The sequence below is a fragment of the Equus quagga genome, chromosome 6 (genome assembly GCF_021613505.1).
Source record: "Equus quagga isolate Etosha38 chromosome 6, UCLA_HA_Equagga_1.0, whole genome shotgun sequence".
Classification (NCBI taxonomy): Eukaryota; Metazoa; Chordata; class Mammalia; order Perissodactyla; family Equidae; genus Equus; species Equus quagga.
This window is the reverse complement of record NC_060272.1, coordinates 77,505,920-77,525,448: the sequence shown is the minus strand read 5'-3', so window position 1 is coordinate 77,525,448 and position 19,529 is coordinate 77,505,920. Positions and strand designations below refer to the sequence as shown.

The following is a 19,529-nucleotide window of genomic DNA, read 5'->3' as shown; positions in this document are numbered from 1 at the left end:
GCAGGCAGGGGCAAAATTATGAATGGCTTGGTGGGAAAAGCTAAGAAACAGGAAGGTAAATCTGACAATCACAGCAGGCCTTTGAAAAATTTTAAACAACAGAGTGACAAGATCAGATGTGCTTTTCAGAAAAATCCCTCTGGTGGCAATTCATTGGTTCATTTGTTCATACTTCAAATAAGTGCTGAGGACCTACTCTATGTCCAACACTGAGCTAGGCACACTGCTAAGCAGCCTGAAACCCAGGATGCCTTTGAAAGAAGCCAAAAGAAAAGGCTTGAAAACCAGTTTAGCAACTACAAGTCGAATCTGGGCGAGAAGAAATAATGACCTCAACCAGGGCTGTGGCAACAGGCACGGAGAGCAGAGAATCCTCCTCAGGAAGAGTGCTCGGGAGGGCAGAATCTCCAGGACTTGACAAGTGACGATGGGGGGAGGGTGGGTGAGTCACCTGGAGGTCTTGTTAAAGCACAGACTGTGGGACTCGAGATACAGTGGGTCTCATGGGGGTTCAAGAGTTTGTATTTCTAATAGTTCCCAGGTGATGTTACTGCTTCTGGTCCAGGGAACACATTTTGAGAACCAGTGGCCTAGAGTTAGTCCAGGTTCTAGCTAGGGTAGTTCCAGTCACCAAAACAGGGACTGCATTAGAAGATTGGGCGTTTCACAAATATCCGCAGAACAACAATAAGCTATGCAAAATAATCAATAAGCTAAACAAAAATGTCCAGGGAGGACAGTTTCAAGTCATATTAGCGTTTAATGAATTAACTTTTGGCAACACACTTTACTTTTTCTGTTTCTATATTCACCAAACTAAATTCTGATTTATTATCTAGTTTCCTAAGTGGACCTACCTACCAAGCCAAAGTGTGCAGATGACTAATCCTAGTTACTCTGCCAAAATTAACAAAGTGACATGTTACTCTAGAAATAGGTGCATTTGACAGGATTAATCCACAGCAGTCCCCCTTATCCATGGGGGATATGTTCCAAGACCCCCAGCGGATGCCTGAAACTGTGGATAGTACCAAATCCCACACGTTTTTCCTATACATACACACTGATGATAAAGTTTAATTTATAAGTAGGCACAGTAAGAGATTAACAACAATAATTTAGGATAAAATAGAACACTTAAACAATATACGGTAACAGAAGTTACCGTAGATCTTAGCAACCCCAGTAGACAATATCTTTTCCTTATTAAGTTGAGAACTTTCACCTTTTCACTTAAAGGAAGCACTTTCCGGCTTCTCTTTGGCATATCTGAGTTGCCAGCATCACTACTCTTGCGCTTTGGAGCCATTACTAAGTAAAATAAGGGGCACTTGAACACAAGCACTGCAATACCGGAACAGTCCATCTGATAACCAAGATGGCTACTAAGTGACTAACGGGCGGGCAGCGTGCACAGTGTGGATACCCTGGACAAAGGGATGACTCCCGTCCCAGGCAAGATGGAGCCAGATGCAGCGAGATTTCATCATGCTACTCAGAACAGCTCACAATTTAAAACTTATGAATTGTTTATTTCTGGAATTTTCCATTTAATATTTCGGACTTCAGTTGACCATGGGTAACTGAAACTGCAGAAAGCAAAACCGCAGCTAAGAGCAGACTACTGTATTTCTTATTGGTTGTATCTGGGAAGCCACGAAATAGCTTCTAACTCTGCAAGGTTCATCGCCCCTAAATCTTCCCTGTGGCTATGGCTCTGGCGGCTACCACCAAGTCAAGCCATCCCAACAACAGCACCTACAGAGGAATAGCGTCGACAACCCCAACAATCAAGCCATCCCAACGACAGCACCTACAGAGGAACAGTGTCAACAACCCCAGCAATCAAGCCATCCCAACGACAACACCCACAGAGGAATAGCATCAACAACCCCAGCAATCCTGCAGCACCTTGGAACCAAATGAGAACCAAGGCCCAACACCTGGAATCCCATCACGTTTCAGGGCTCCCCAATCACACGGGCAGCACCTTGGCCACGGGACACTTAGTCTGTACAGTAAGATCAAGTAATCATTTGGCCTCTTGACTGAAAACAACTTTTATGTGTTTTTAGGACAGGGTGTACCTTGCCAGTCAATATCAATCTACTTAACTGACCTCCATAAATTAGCAAACAAATGAGTGTTTGTTTACATCAATGGTTAAAATTGCCACCTGCCACTCAACCCTCCACTGAGCCTCCTCAAAGCCTGCTTCAAACTGAGACGCCAACTTCCTACAGAATGGACACAGCCTTTGCATGAGTCTATATTAACATACTCTGTGTTACTCTACATTTATAGGTGTGTGTGTTTCTGTATTATGTCAACCAACCAACAAAAATACTGGATTTCCTGGAAATGTCAAACTGAGACGTATAGATCAAATATTTCAAGACTCTATTCACCAAGCCCAAGGATCAGAAACAAGATCACAAATGAGAAATAAGACTATATTCACCTTCAGCATATTGTAAGAAAGTTCCAGAGTCAAAAGATAATGACCTCAGATGACAGACTGTTTATAACAAAAATATTCCAACATTGTCACTTACAGAATTTTGAGGATTTAGTTTCATTTTCATCCCTCGTATCATCTCAAAATCTTTTATAGTTCTGTAAAACAGGTTTATCATTAATTGCTAGGACAAAATTTTAATGATTACATTATAAAAAACCAGTTTGCTTATGCTACTTCCCAATATTCATGATAAAATCAGTAATTTGTAGTGCAAATATAAACCAGTATTAATTCAAATTTACATGTGTTATGACAGCAGTATATACATCAGTCAGTTACTGCAATTTCTACCTTAAAAAGCACCTTGGCAGATACATCTCTTGAAAATACTACAGCTTGGAAAAATTAGCCATGTTACAGAAACACGCAAGGTGCTAATCCACAGACTTGAAATCACTACTCTTTCCCAACCCTCAAAAAGCTAAGAGACTAATGTACTACTTTCTAGAAAAGAATATTAACAAAGAGTATGTTTAACACTGCTATTCATAATTCTTCCCCTTCAGAAAAACTCTAGCTGGGTGATAATCAAATATATGCTTAATATTTGTAGACTATGAAGTTTCTGTTAGAATTAACTCCTATATATTACTGTAAAAATCTAAAGACATTTGCTCAAAATATAATCTATAGCTACAGACAAGTAAAGAAAGAATACTAACACTTAACTAACCAAGTAGAATGAATTCTCAAATATGCACAACTAACACTTCCTCTTTATTATATCAAAGCCACAGCGGTTCACTAGATTAAAAGAATATTCTAGAATTTATAAATATAATCCAAATTAGAGAGGACTGAGTTCTAAGGCATGAGTTTATATTAGAAAATGGAAATTTGAGCTAAAATTTAACACAATGTAGTGAAAAGGGCAAATGAAATTTTAGACGGCAGTGTAAGAAAGAAATAAGAGCGCAGCACCCTCTTAACAAAGCATGACGTGCCTCCTCCTGGAACCCCAGGGCTCGGAAGGCTCCTGGAGCACCGCCCTCAACGCAGCACTGCAGTGTCCGAGTGAGGACAGTGACACGACCCGAGAGACGGGCAGTGGGCAGGGGGAAGGAGGGACATAACACGGGGACTCGTTACTGAGAGGGAACAGTCCAGCCTGAAATTACAAAGGTTGAAGCAGAGCCTTCTTAAAATCAAAAACACAGATCAATTTACCACATTTGCGAGCCGCCTATATTTAGGCCAAAAGAAGAGAAATACTACTTTATGAACTTGTTATAAAATTAATGGTACAAGGTAAAATATATAGGTTCAAAAAGGTTTGGAAAAATTTTTTAAATACACATCACCTCAAGCTAATTAACTGGTTAATCATGGGGGATGGCTTACGCTTTCAAGACCGTCATCTTAGGAAGACAAGTATGTGCTTTCAAAGTATACCTCGTAGTTAATTTATTCTCTTGCTAAATAGTCCAAAGATCTGACCCAATATTCCAACATTTATATTCTTAACAGCTCACTTCTTAGTAATTTATAAATCGTCTTTTTTTAAAAAAAACTAAATGACACATACTCTAAAGAGAATAATAAAAAACTAACCTTTCAGAAAGCTTGTCAGACAGTTTCTCAAGGAACTCCATGACAGTCTCTAAAAGTGAAATCCAAAAGAAAGTATCTTTAATTACATAAAATAAAATGAACATACCTATTAAGATTATAATGTGATGATCATAACCTGTACTCTATCATGCCCTTAAAGTGAAGATTTTCAAAGGGAAGCAGGGTTGCTAACATTAAGTAGGCATACAATGAATATTTCTAGATGATGATGATGATCTCTTTATCAGAAAAACAAGTTAAACTGACATAGTAATAATCCAAAGCCTTAGATTATATCCCAAAACGAAAAGAGTTAATGGGAAGCTAAAGAAAAGAATTCAAAATTTCATACTGTTTCTATCTATTCACATGTATAAGAGAAAAAAATAAGTTTCATAGACATGCCTAATTTTTTATGAGTTTTAGAAAGACAGCCAGACTCTCATTTGTTCATAAAAATCAGTACAATTCAGGGGCCGGCATGGTAGTGTAGAGGTTAAGTTCATGTGCTCCGCTTCAGCGGCCTAGTGTTCACAGGTTTGGATGCCGGGCACGGACCTACACACCACTCACCAAGCCATGCTGCGGTGGTGTCCCACACAGAATAGAGAGAAACTGGCACAGTTGTTAGCTCAGGGACAATCTTCCTCAAGCAAAAAGAGAAAGATTGGCAACAGATGTTAGCTCAGGGACAACCTTCCTCACTAAAAAAAAAAAATCAGTACAATTTACAAAGATGATTCACTGAAAATTCAATTTTAAAAAATTAGTGTTTTCCTGGGTAACTATTTTTATTCTTACATACAGCTGCAGAATAATCTATTCTGGATCAATACCAAAAGAAAACACAACAAAATTAAAACATTAAAACTTTAAGCTCTGTTAGAATTTTTTTAAGCACTTAAAATACTTCAGCTGTAAGTCACTATATTTTACAAACCCATAAAGGCAACTTAGTGGAATTACCATTATTTCCCATGATGGGAAATTTTTCATGTGTATTTTTAAATTTAGCACCTTTTGCCATTGATTTATGTATATAGAGCTAGCATAAGCACTTCAGAGTTTGCCACAAACACTGTTTTTATATTTTCCAGATGATCTTTTATATGGTTTTAAGTTTCTTGCCCTCTTCAATTTAAGTTATCTTCTTTCTGAGTAAAATAAAAGGCTGACAGAAGCCCAGAGGTTAACCTAAACCAAGAAACCACAGGGTTTCTTGCCACTGTCAACACTTACCAAGCCCTGTACACAGTCATCTTAAAAAAGCGCCTCGTGTTCATGTTCCATGTTACATGGTATTAGGAATTTCAGAAAAGAACTGTTATTTAGTTAAAAATGAGATCTTATTTTAGGATGTCATACCAGCTACCATAAAGAACTGTTTTCAAATAAATCTCTGTGTATGCTTTTTATTTCTAAATAACCATTTTTTACTAACTTTCACCCGTTTTGTTTTTCTAGTATCTTATAAATGAAAAATCTACCTCAGTTAATGTACCTGGAAAACTGTCATATTAAAAAGAATGAGCTTGAAACCCTCTGAAAGCAAATACACGCCTCACTGGAAAATCATTTCCTAATTCACCTGCGCCATGAATGCCCACCTTACCCCTGACCTTCATCTAGCCCCTTTCCTGCCTTCCTCCCTCTCCCTGCTGAAAGCTCACCATTCCTTCACTGTGCATCTCAAGTTTCTCTTCCCTCTTAAAACATTCAACAGCCACATAAGCATCTGATAAACTTCACCAACTCCTAAAATCCTATGGCATTGTTCTGTCTATACTATGCATTTGCACTGAGAAGACATCAACCTGTATTACTATTTATCTTACATGTATATACGTAAGCTCCCCAACTAAATTATAAACTCCTCAAAGACACAGGTCACATCCTACGTGTCTATGCGCACAACAGTCTTACTCCAAAATCTCACCATACTAAGCAGTTAGTGAGCAATGGACTTGCTGAGAATGATATCCAGCATTAGCCACTGCAGGCCCAGTGACCTCCAGTGCACACTGCTCAAGCCAGTGGTTAATCCCCAGCAGGCCCAGTGACCTCCAGTGCACAGTGCTCAAGCCAGTGGTCAGCCCCCTGCAGGCCCGGTGACCTCCAGTGCACACTGCTCAAGCCAGTGGTTAATCCCCGGCAGGCCCGGTGACCTCCAGTGCACACTGCTCAAGCCAGTGGTCAGTCCCCTGCAGGCCTGGTGACCTCTAGTGCATAGTGCTCAAGCCAACGGTCAATCCTCAACCTTCTTTATACTTCACCTGCCCTCAACTTTTGAGTTAGCTGATCACTCTCTTCTCCTTAAGACGCTTTTTTCGCTCGGCTTCCAGGACCACACACTGTTCACTTTCCTCCCCTCTCAGTGGCTGCTCCTTCTTGGTGGCCTTTACTGAGTTTTCCTCATATCTCTAACCTCTTAAACTAGGAAGGTCCCAGAGCTCAGTCCTTGGACTTCTGTTCTTTAAATATACTCACTCGGTTGGCGATTTCACATAGTCTCATGACTTTAAATAAAGACCCAATTTATACTCCTGCTCAGAACCCTCTCCTCAATTCCACAGTTGTATATCTAACTGTCTACTCAACGTCGCCACCTGAACACCAACTGGCCGCTCAAACTTAACTTGAACCCCACCAAGCTCCTGGTCCTCCCCATCTTAGCTAACAGTACCTCACTCTGTCTTTCCAGCTGTTCAGGTGGAAAACCTTGGCTCTCCCTTCAAAATGCTATACATCCAGACTCTGACCTCATCTTTCCACCACCACCAGCTTCGTCAAGCTGCCATCCTTCTCATGATTATTGCAAAATAGCTCCTAAATGGTCTCTCTTCCACCCTTGCCTCTCTGCAGTCTGTCTCAGTAACAGCAGTACATGATTTACCACTAAAACTTAAGTCAAACGATCACACTTCTCTGCTCAGACCCTCCCATGACTTCCCAGCTCACTGGAGGAAAGGCCCTACTTTAAAAAAAGAGTTTAACAGCTTCATGGAACAGGTGGGTTTTGAGCAGAGCACTGAAAAACTGGACAGGATTTTAAGAGACAGATTGGGAAGGGGGAGCTGTTCCCTATTCCGGGAACAACACGAGCGAAGGAACGAGTGTGATGGGCCCATGGCTCACCAGAGAGCCTGAAAGGTCAAAGGAAACGGGGGTTTACAAAAGAGTGAGAAATAAGATAAGGCGGATTTAAGGAAACTTTGGAGAAGATACGAACATACTAGAGAGAGAAAGGATAAACATGGAAGGAATAAAGACAAGAGAGAACAAAGGATGTGATCTTCCTCTCCCACAGAGTTCATTTCCAGTGCTCCCCCATCTGTGAAAGGCATGTCCGCTCAGATGCACAACCAGAAACCAAGGGAATCCATCACTCCGGCTCCTCCTCAACACATCACCAAGTCTCATACCTGCAACCTCTAAAACGCATCCTGCATCTGCACAGCTCCACCATCACAGTCACCCTGCTGCTGACTCAGTGTCCAACTAGAGCTGTAACTTAATAAACGTCTTTGAAAAAACCTACTACATGTGTTCATATTATTGTTACCGTATAACATTTTCTCCCATACATTATAAATCATAAAGAACTCAACAGAACACAAGGCGAGCTTATCACAAACCCAAGGAAAGATGCTTTCCCCCACGCAGCACAAACCTTCCCACGCAGTATGCTTCCCCCTGAAAAGGAGGCTTATAGAACTACGGGTTTTTATATGACCTAGCCTATCTTAACCTTTATTTCAGCAGAAATATTGATCTTTCATCTGCTCTCTCACTAATTCTAACCAATTTGGTTAGATTGAGCACAGAAACTAGTTGAGATAAAATGAAAGTAATTTAAATTAGCACCAATGAAAATTTAAGTATGACTTACTCTCAACATGCACATGAAATAAAATAATTTGGTTGGACAGAATATATTCCAAATTATTAGCTCAATTTAAAAATTGTTTCTATCTAAAGATATAGAAAATCTCCACAAATGGGTCTCTGACTATATTAAAAATAGAATAGTAATTTATAAAATTTAAAATCAGAAGTTCCATTCCATAAAAATCTTATTTTGCCCTTAAAAGTTGGATCAACAAGGGGCTGGTCCCATGACGTAGTGGTTGAGTTTGGCACATTCCACTGCAGGGGTTCATGAGTTCGGTACCTGAGTTTGGATCCTGGGCAAAGACCTACACCACTTGTCAGCCATGCCGTGGCAGCATGCTACATACAAAATAGAGAAAGACTGGCACAGCTCAGGGACAATCTTCCTCAAGCAAAAAGAGAAGATTGGCAACAGATGTTAGCTCAGCATCAATGTTCCTCACCAAGAAAAAAAAAAGTTGGCTCAACAAGCTTACCTGGATTTTTAGCTATGGTTCCTTGGAGAGCTCTGTGGGAATATGTGGAATACCCTACTAACTTTGCCAGAAGGTCTCTGCTGCTGAGCAGTTCTTCCAAACATTTCAACTGATCGGCATTGGGATAAAGAAAGATTTTATAAGCAGCTTCTCGCACCTATATTTAAAAAGTAAGTGGTGAAAGACATAAATACCATGATACAAAGTCCCAGGCAGTAATAATAGAGGCTGACTCTCACCACTTTAGTCTGCAGGTGACCACTGCCTTAGAAATAAAATGATGGTTTACGCAGGTGTATAAGGCTTTCAGATTCATAAACTACTATGGGATACAACAACATACTTGACTGGAGTTCTCTGTCGTGGGGTATGGTGGGACAAAATTTTACCCAATGCACGTGCCAGAAAGTACACAGGTGCCATGAAGCACCTCCACCTGGGGAAAGGGAAGACTGCGTGCAGGAATCTTCTGAGCAGTCTAGACTGTTGATCACTGCTGTTATTTATCACACTTTAAAAATGAGACGTGCATAACTGAACCATTTTCATCATTCAAAACATTTATGGCATTAAAAATCCCACAGTTAAATTTTCAGGGCTTAGTAACACTAAAATATTTTTAAAGGTATGATTATACTATCACTGAATTTGGGGTTAAAACAGTGGTGACACACAGATGGGACCTGGACTATTCAGAGAATGGAATACACATACCAAGGCATCTGGTGCTTCCGCATGCAAACCATCAATTATAACATGATCTCCGGTGAATACAAAGTTATGATGAATGTGTGCTGGTAAAAGATGCTTCTCAATCTTGGTAGGAAAGTTGGTTCCCATGAGAAATGTACTACTCAAATCCAAGATTTTAACATTCAAGTCCACTGCTCTTTTACGCTGTATGTTGAGGGAATAAAAGTTATTTAAAGGCATTTGAAGTAATATTTCACAACTAACTTAATAGACAATCTATAAAGACGGCAAATCAACATATATAGCTGAATTATAATTTAATAAGCTATTAAAAATATTAAATGAAATGAATATTAAGAATATTGATTATGTCATAAATGTATTATAATAATATACTATGATGTTAATTCTATTTTTGATAGATATTTAATATCCTAACAAAAAGATTATCCTTATGGTTTTATAGTGTTTCTACACTGTAAGATTTACATAAATTCTAGAGTTCTATTTTATGTCTAGGTTATATAACTTACAATGATCTTTTGAGATTAACAACATTAGGGGGGCCGGCCTGGTGGTGTAGTGGTTAAGCTCATGTGCTCCACTTAGGTGGCCCAGCATTCGCCGGTTTGGATCCTGGGCGCAGCCCTACTACTGCTTATCAAGCCATACTGTGATGACATCCCACATGGAAGAGGCAGAAGGACTTACAACTAGGATATAGAGCTACATAGTGGGGCTTTGGGGAGAAAGACAAAGGAAGACTGACAACAAATGTTAGCTCAGGGTCAATCTTCCTCACCAAAAAACCCCCCCCCAAAATCTCTTCAAGTGAGTCAGAGAATAGTGGGCTAGTTGAATATAGTCAACATGATGCTTAGAAGTATTTTTAGACTAAAAAACATGAATTTGAAGGGCAGATGAGAAAATATACTGAGTCTTATCCAGGCCGCCCCAAGAAGGGGCAGAGCTTTGGACTCTGGGCGGGAGCAGGCCCTGAGGGGTGGATAGCTGAGCGCTGTCTGCGAGCAGGACTCCCGGGGGTGAGAGTAACCCCCTCACTTCTTGAAAGTGAATCTGGGCAGGGCATCCCAGCCCCCACCACAGCTAAAGAACTTCTAAGTTTGGGGGATTATATTTTTAATAAATGATCCAGCTGTGTTCAAGAATCGTTTATTTTTCAGAAGGCTAAACATCTAATACATACATATTACTCAAACTTACTAATTTTTACCTACTTAATTTGTTGAGCAGTGTTAAAGTATTCCAATAAAATTATGAATTGGCCAGAAAAAATCTATAGATATACATATACTTAGTCTTAAAAGATCAGACTAAAAGGGTAGAGGGAAAGGAAAGTAACTAAAACAATTCTTCCCAAGACTGTAGCGAACATCCCAAAGGGGGAACTGTAAAAGTTCTGATTTTGCGTGTACTTGAGTGGCTATAACACGCCGGCAGAGAGTGGGGAGAAGAACTGGACTGCAGCCCGCAACAGCAGGACCCCGTCTTCCCACTCTCCTGGCACCTGTCAGGCCCTCGGAGAGTCAGTGATGATGACGTGGGTGGTGCTGGCACATCCACGTGGGTTTTATCTTGCAGACATACCTTTAGGAGACAGCCTCCTGAGAAAACGTGTATTACCAAAGGAGGTGCCGCAAGTGTTCTGGATGAAACATAAACTATAGTCCACGTAATCAGGTCTACTGGAGGACAAGGGGTGAATTTTCAGTTACTTGTTACTAAAAAAGCAGACAGGCATCTGGACCTGGGTTCATGACGGGCTTCAGGGGAAATCATATGCAAATCTTTCTGGGAAGGTGATCAGCTGCTATTAACAGGTTCTAAACTATACTATGACCCTAAAAAACAATTAAGCAGCACTAACATTTTTTAAAACATAAACATGTAAGATGCAAATGTACACTTGATAAGATGTTGAAGAAAATTAAGTATATATTAATAACCAAAAATGTTTCAATATAGAAAATTCAAACTTCACAAGAAAAATCCGTTTTCAGATACTCCAAAGTCTTCATAGTACAGATTTCTCTTTGCCTATTTTGTTTCTGACATAGCCATTTATCACCACCTAATGGTAACCAGTGGAATAACAAAAAAGATGAAAGATATCTGGAAATTACACTATAGTTCCAAAAATTTTCCTGGAAGTCTATACTAGGAAAAAGAAGGAATAAAATTCATTATTTCAAAGAATTTTTCACCTGTTAAAATCTCTAGAAAATTTTAAACCGGGTTTACTTTGTGCCTGCACCAATCTGCCAGGCATGTCATTTCATTCATTCTGAGATAATTAAACATGCAGCACACTGAACTCCAAGAACTCTTATGGAATTGTTGTTATTTATAAATGATTGCTTAAAACAACATACTTCCATCAATTTTAAACTTTTAAGTTATATTCATATGAGACCTTAAAAATAAGAAATAACCTGGCAAGAACACAGAAAAAATATTGGCCTTTACACTTGTAGATTACGTTAGCGGGTTTGTTTCAAGACTTCTGTTTTAAAAAGTATACTGTGTCTTCCTTTTATCCCATCCTAGAGGGGCACTGAGAACAGACAGAGGAGTTACAAGAGAGGAATGCACAGGTTTCCTTTGCTTGCATCTTCAATGCTCATGGGTCCTCAGGGAGTTACTTGCTGCAAAGAGAAGCTGTCCTTGTAAGAACATGCATTTAGATAAAAGCAACAAGGCTAATGCTGGTGAAACCGACCTTGACTTGACACATATTACTTTTTCGTAAAGTTTCAAAAACATCTTTCATGAAGATTATATAAAATAATAAAACTATTCACCTAGATTCTCTCTTAGCAACCTTTCTCCTAAGATATTAAACTTGAGGAATATTAGCTGGCATTATGATGATTAATCATACATTCATTCAATATTTAACTGAGTCCAAAACTGGAAAAAACATGACCCGCACTCTCTGTCCTTGAGAAGCCTATAATTTAGATAAGCGAGGCAATACTAACAACAACAACAACTTCAATAAAAGGCACTTAAAGATAAATGCCAGACGCATGCAGGAAGTAAAATGCGAGTTCAGATGAAGACAAAATTCCACCGGGGGATTGAGAAAGCTTCACCCAAAGGCAGCAATCAAATCAATGCTTGACGGAAATGACTCCAGCAGAAAACCCACAGGCAGGACTAGTGGCGCGGGCTCTGGAGTCTGGCATACGTAACAGCCTCCTCCACCTGCTAGTTCTGTGAGCTTGGGTAAATCACACAACCTCTAGGTGCTTCAGTTTCTTCACGTATAAAACAGGAATAACAGTATCATCAGCCTCAACGCTGTTATGAAGATCTAATGAGAAATATATGCTTTAAACAGCAAATACTTAATTGCTGTTAACTATAATGAGTGTCAGGAAGACAAAGACCTATAGGACAGCCCAGGTGTTTGGTGATAAGGATCAAGATGAGCTGTTCTGGGGATGCAGAGAGATGCAGGAGAAGCTCTACAGACCAATCCAAGGACTTGGCCACTAATTTAGATAATTTAGATACGAAAGTACTGGGAATGGAAAAAGTACAAACTGACTCCAAAATCTTATTTGGGTGGCTCAGAGAATAGTGGTATCATTGATACAGAGAAGTAATAACTTGCGTGGAGAGGGGCAAATGTGTCCATTTTAAGCAAGGTGAGCTTACACAGAGTCTATCAGCCTCGTGGACTGCTGGGAAGGCACATCCAGGCTCAGGGTTAGGTCAGGAGTCTAATGCTGGGCCCTTAAGGCCACATAAGCACAGTGCCATGTGAGCAGCTCCAGCGTTACTCAAACCCAGCATCGATCCAAATGATATTATCTATTATATGTGACATATATCCCCAAGACCCTGCCCCTACTGTCCAAGATACTCTGATAAATTAATCTCTATTAATAGGTAACTGGCTTTATACTATACTTATTGGGAGAAACACATTTATCTAAATAAAAAAGGATAACCATAATAGTCAAGGCTGTAGCCAAGTAGGGGAGATACTGTGGAGCAGATCTTTCAATGGTGGTAGAGTCACCCCTGCTGCTCCAACCTTGAGCTTAATATTGAAATGAGGCACTCAGTTTCTTAGGATGTCATGTTCTAGAAAGAGCAGTGGCCAGAATTAGAAGTCCTGGAAACTAAGGATGGGAACTTGAACAAACCACTTTGTTTTATTTGCAGATCTGTAAAACAAGGGGTCTGGACAATGTATAACATCCCTTCCATCTCAGTTCAAACACTGTATAACCCATGCTCACTGCTTCCAGAACAAAACTGTGTGGCTCTGTCAAAGACGTACACTATGAACACACACACTTACGTCAAGGTCTTAATGACATTCCCTGCACTTCCGCTTCCAGACCTTCATTTTCAAGGGCATCAGCTTTCCTACTCCCTTGCCTATCTTTCCTGACACTGTCCCTCTCGTCCTAACTCCAGGACATCTAAAACACCCAACTGTCTCAAGTAATCTTAATTTTGAATTATCGTGGATAATAGGCCAACTTCTAGACAGCACTACATTCAGATACAACCTATGGAAGAATTTTATAATATAAACAATCCAAGAGTTTTTATAATATGCAAATCCAAGCAATATACAAGGACTGCAACCAAGAGAGACACCAACTAAATATTAGCAAAATAAGAGGAGTCAAAACAGAGAGGAAAGATTTACCTTTTCTTTGTCTAGATGGATTCCACTGATTTCAAAATCAAACATAAACAGTTCAGCCACTCGCCTATAAATAAAATGAGCCCCAGGTTAAAACAGGTAATAATAATTGTTAACAAAAATTAGTTTTTTGTTAAATAAATTGGTCTTTTTCAAACTTACTGTCGAAAAGCCAGATGTTTACACACACACACACACACACACACACACAGATAATGTGTTTGAAGCCAGGAGCTTAACATCTCAGCAGTGAAGCACAATACCCAGCTGGCTGACTGGGTTTTAAGCCCTCCTGTGGATGACGTGGGACCGTAACATCAGGCTAACTGTACAATAAGCCTTAAATTGAACCAAAAGAATGACAATTACTCCAATGAGGCCAAATTTACCTGCTGCTTTTTTCCAAAGGAGGTAAACATCTTTTCAACTGTGCAACTGCCTTTCCTTCAAAAAATATCTGCTGCATCCTATATGCAATGTACCAAAGAAGTACTCACGGGATACACACATGCTGCCTGGTTGCAACTAGGTAAGCCTGTACATGTATAACTATATTTTATATCTAGCATATTTATTTCCATTATTTATTTATATTTAGCATATTTATATTTATATTTAACAGAACTACACTCTAAGCTGCTTGTGGGTAAAGACTTAAGTATGTTCTGTAAGGCATGGTCCCATAAGGGGATAAACACTTTTGGAATGAATGAATACAAAAGATATAAACAGGGGTACAAATAAAGTGTTTGGGGACTTCGAAGAAGACCACCAATAATAGCCTTCGCCGTGTCAGCAGTATGTAAAACACCACCTTTTATTCCCGCTTTTATTCACGATAAAAAAGCAGGCTCTTTATCAGCTTCAGTTCACCATCCTCTTCCCCTTGCACTAAATTTGCTTAAGACTTGTGAGGGAAGATTCCTCACTATTTCAGGAATTAGTACTAGTATGCTTTGTAAAGATCAACATTTTTTAATGATCATAAAATGCTTCTGCAAACTTAACAGGACCTGATTGCCCTAATCTTTCTCAATGTAATAATTTCATTAGAACAATAAAAAAACAACCACAATGAAAGTATTCTGGATAACAGCTCTTCAAACACATTAGAGTAAAAAAACCTAGTCCAGGAGATAACAGTCTAATATCACTCATAAATAAGTATGACTGATAAATACTGGGGGATCAGGAAACAAGAGTCTATCTCACAGAGCTTATATTCGTATAACTAAAATGTAAGATATAACTGCATATCACTATTTATTGGCATAGGAAAATTGCTCAATAAATGGCAGCTAATTATTTGGTGGTAAGGAGAAGAAAGATTAGAAAGAAATAGGCCAATTAACCAAAATAACCCCTCCTCTCCTTCCCTACTACCACCATCCTAGTCCAGGTTGCTGTCACCCTGGCCCTGACATCCTGGAGCCACCCCTAACGGGCCACCTTGCCTCCAGTCCTGTCCCGCTGCAGGAATGACCTTTCCCAACATTGTAAGTCCTTGGCATGATTCACGGGACATCTCATGAAAGGCCCTATCCCCCATGGTGAGGTCTCTGATTTCTGTCCTCCCCCACCAGCCAAATCAGGCGCCTCTGTGACGAGCTCCAACAGCATTTGTGATTTTCACTTCACACTTAATTAAAACAGAAATATGTGTTGGTTGAACACAGAATTTTAAAGAAAGGTTGCGTTGAAGACATATGGTACAAAGTGGTGTGGTCGGAGCCCTTCACTGTCCTGGGTTATAAATGCTTCATTGGATGTTTAAGTATAGTAAGTAACGAGGGAACAAAGAATAGCTTCCACCAATGTTTAAATAAGTCAATGTATGTACTGCAGAACATGAAAAACACTCATGATTAGCTTTTCATGTAGGAGCTTATTCCTTTATTCATAGAGTACAAACCTGTGAAAGCCACCATGATAATTATTTATTTCAATTCCACCCAAATCCCAATAATTAAAAACATGAAACAGTTTATACTTGGACAGTTTCTCAAAGGCCTTCTGCATGAGATTTTCAGTTTTTCTTCCAACTAGCAGCAGCTCTCCAGAACCGCAAATTCTCTGATGCTGTGCCGGAAGCTGTTTCTTGGCTGATGAGATTTGTTTTCTTTCTCTTTAATCCCGCTGCACACTGGGAACCAGCCTCCAGTGTAACACCTCTTTCTGTCAATAACGTTTTTTTTTTTTTAAAAACTACTTTTCTTCTGGAATTAAGTTATTCAAATGTTTGATCTACTCTCCTGTCTTACCTTGACTTTTCATAATGGATATGTTTATTTTTCTGGTTATCGTGCCAATATACCCTGAATGAACAGAATTAAAGTTCTTCTAAAATTCTGAAAACTCAATAGACCACGTTAATAATTTAGTCATTTACCTTCTTTCCTAAATAACGTAAGGTGCTTCACTCAAGCCCCTGAAATGTCCCCATTATCTCTATGTCACATCGACCTCCCTTCCTGAAAAACACACCACTCTCTTTTCTAGCAAAGGTATTTTCTATTTGTTTTAATAAGAGAAAAGAAAGATAGCAAGCATTGATAAATTGGGGATGGGAATTTATTGTATAAGTTTAATGTATTATATAATATAGGTTTACCATATAACAGCTTTACTGTAGAAATGTATGAAAAAATTAAAATCACTAATCCCAAAGATAACATTATTAAAATTCTTAAATTTCCTTCCAATCTACTTCCTTTTTTTGAAGGCTATGAAAGGCACATCTAACTAAATAGATATGGTTAGAGAAGTCAGCACAGTGCCCAGCATAGTAGGCACCTGGAAAATATTTGCTGGGTTTCTGAACACAGATAAGGGGTACTAAATTGATTCCCTCACTCTTAAACATCCATTGTCCCAGGGGGCCAGGCGGGCTGGGGGGGGGACAACCAAAGGGACCCTTGTCCTGAGAAGCACAGGCTGAGGCAGCATCTTTGGTCTCATGAAAATACTGTCTTGGTGGCAATTAACTTGTGGCTAACACCAACAACAACAAAGACCTTCTCTTGGCTTCATCCAACCTACTCTCAATATGTTACACTACTCATTGAGAATAACTGGGACTCTACACAGACTCTAATATCTTGCTTTTTCTTGTAAAATTATATCATGAATGTTGACCATTTCTCTATATCTTTAAATATTCTTCAAAAACATGGTTTTTAATGTTTACATTGTTTCATCAGATGGACTAAAAATGTTTTCATTTTTCCCACTCCTGTAAACCATGCTACAATAAAAATCCTTATTACATACATCTTTGTATCCTAGTCTGTTTCCTTAGGATAAATTCTAAGAAATTAAATCGATCAAAAAGCATGCACATGGGGCCGGCCCGGTGGCGCAGCGGTTAAGTTCGCACGTTCCGCTTCTCGGCGGCCCGGGGTTTGCTGGTTCGGATCCCGGGTGCGGACATGGCACTGCTTGGCAGCCATGCTGTGGTAGGCGTCCCACGTATGGACTGGAGGAAGATGGGCACGGATGTTGGCTCAGAGCCAGGCTTCCTCAGCAAAAAGAGGAGGACTGGCAGTAGTTGGCTGAGGGCTAATCTTCCTCCAAAAAAAAAAAAAAAAAAAAAAAAGGCATGCACATTGAGGGCCAGCCTGATGGCCGACTGGTTAGGTTTGCACACTCCACTTCAGTGGCCCAGGGTTTTGCCGGTTGGGATCCTAGGTGTGGACATGCCACCGCTCATCAGGCCATGCTGAGGCAGCGTCTCACAGGGCACAACCAGAAGAACCACACTACAATATACAACTATGTACTGGGGGGCTTTGGGGAGAAGAAGAAGAAAAATAAATAAAAATAAAAAATAGAGGCCAGCCTGGTGGCACAGCAGTTAAATTCGCACATTCCACTTCAGCAGCCCGGGGTTCGCCGGTTCAGATCCTGGGTGCAGACCTACACACTGCTTGTCAAGCCATGCTGTGACAGGTGTCCCACATAAAATAGAGGAAGACGGGCATGGATGTTAGCTCAGGGCCCGTCTTCCTCAGCAAAAGAGGAGGATTGGCAGCAGATGTTAGCTCAGGGCTAACCTTCCTCAAAAAAATAATAATAATAAAGTTAAAAAAACAAAAAATAAAAAGATTGGTAACAGACGTCAGCTCAGGTGCCAATCTTTACAAAAAAAAAGGAAAAAAAGTATGCACATTGATAATATACTACCAAATTGTCATCCAGAAAGATTTGTTAGTTTACACTTAACTAGAGAGGACCCATCATCCCAAACCATTAAAACACTAATCTTACTGCATTTCAACCTTATTAGTTGATGGGCTCTTCGCTTTGTGCTATCTTTCTTTAATGGTGGTAGGTCCCATTTACTATTTGCCAGATACCAAGAATGCATTTTACATTAATTGTTTCATTTAAACCTCATAATAATCCTATGAAGTACTTTTTTATTCTCCTCTTAGAGAGGTGAAAACTAAGGTGTGCAGAGCTACAGAGCCAATATCCAACCAACTCAGTCTAATTCCAGAGGCCCCATCTCCAGCCACCCCTTCACGCTCATTACATTGTTATCAGCTTAATGGCCATCTGTTGCCATTCCATACTTTGTGAAATGAGAGTTTCACAAGAGAATCTTTTACCCATTTTTCTATAAAGATTCACTTTTTTTCTCTTTTTAGTAATTTGCAAGGCCTCTTAACACAATAAATGTATTAATCCTTTATCATGTAAGTAACATTTGTCCCATTTGTGTATTCTGACTTTGACCGTGGAAAGGTTTTGGCATACCAAAGTTTGCAGTTTTTATATAATCAAATCAATCTTTTCTTTTGTGGTGTGACTTTAATGTTATGCTAAGAAAGACCTTCCAAATTCCAAGATTATTAGTACTTTTATAATTTCTTTTTTAAAAATATTTAAAGCTTTAATCAATCTACTTTTTCCCCAAAATAGCTGTCCACTGGCCTAACATTTTTTATTGAAAACCAAGACTTTGCTTATTGATCTGACACTTCCACCACATACTAAACACAGTCGTATATATTTGTGTCTGTGTCTGAAATTTCTCTATTCTTTCATTGATCTAATTGACTATTATAAGCATAATGCACCTGTAAATACAATATTTTTACAGTATGTCTATCTAGTACAAGTCCCTCTTCAGGACTTTTCTTCCCAGATTTTTCCTGCCTACTTTGGCATATTTATTGTCTATGACTTCAAAATCATTTTAAGTAAGAAAAATATCTTCTTTAGATATAGACTGATAACATTAAATTTACAGACCAGTACAGAACACAATTGAGCCTTCTTCTTTCTTATCTAAGGATACAGCATGTTTCTCTATTTAAATATCATCATCTTTCATGCGTCCCAGTTGTGTGTGTGTGCATCCTGAGGTTCCACAGTCTTTGCCTTGCTGAGTTTATTCCAACGTATATTACAGCTTTGTTGCTCTTGCCACTGGGACTTTCCCTTCATTATATTTTCTTTCTTTTTTCCTTTTTTTTTTTTGAGAAAGATTAGCCCTGAGCTAACATTTGCTGCCAATCCTCCTCTTTTTGCTGAGGAAGACTGGCCCTGAGCTAACATCCGTGCCCATCTTCCTCTACTTTATATGTCGGACGCCTACCACAGCATGGTGTGCCAAGCGGTGCCACGTCCGCACCAGGGATCCAAACCTGCAAACCCTGGGCTGCCGAAGCGGAACGTGCGCACTTAACCACTACGCCACCGG

At 39.5% G+C, this 19,529-nt stretch overlaps 1 protein-coding gene across 1 annotated transcript in view; it reads right to left on the bottom strand.

Annotated features, from left to right (window-relative positions):
- The window catches only part of MIPEP (mitochondrial intermediate peptidase), a 190,195-nt gene that overhangs the window by 158,450 nt on the left and 12,216 nt on the right, over nucleotides 1-19,529 (bottom strand). The window contains exons 5-9 of the mRNA XM_046664650.1: nucleotides 13,826-13,889; nucleotides 9,154-9,336; nucleotides 8,440-8,596; nucleotides 4,073-4,121; nucleotides 2,556-2,616 (exon numbers count right to left, since the gene is read on the bottom strand). Of these exons, the coding sequence (XP_046520606.1) occupies nucleotides 2,556-2,616; nucleotides 4,073-4,121; nucleotides 8,440-8,596; nucleotides 9,154-9,336; nucleotides 13,826-13,889 (514 nt within the window). The remainder of the gene's footprint in view (nucleotides 1-2,555; nucleotides 2,617-4,072; nucleotides 4,122-8,439; nucleotides 8,597-9,153; nucleotides 9,337-13,825; nucleotides 13,890-19,529) is intronic.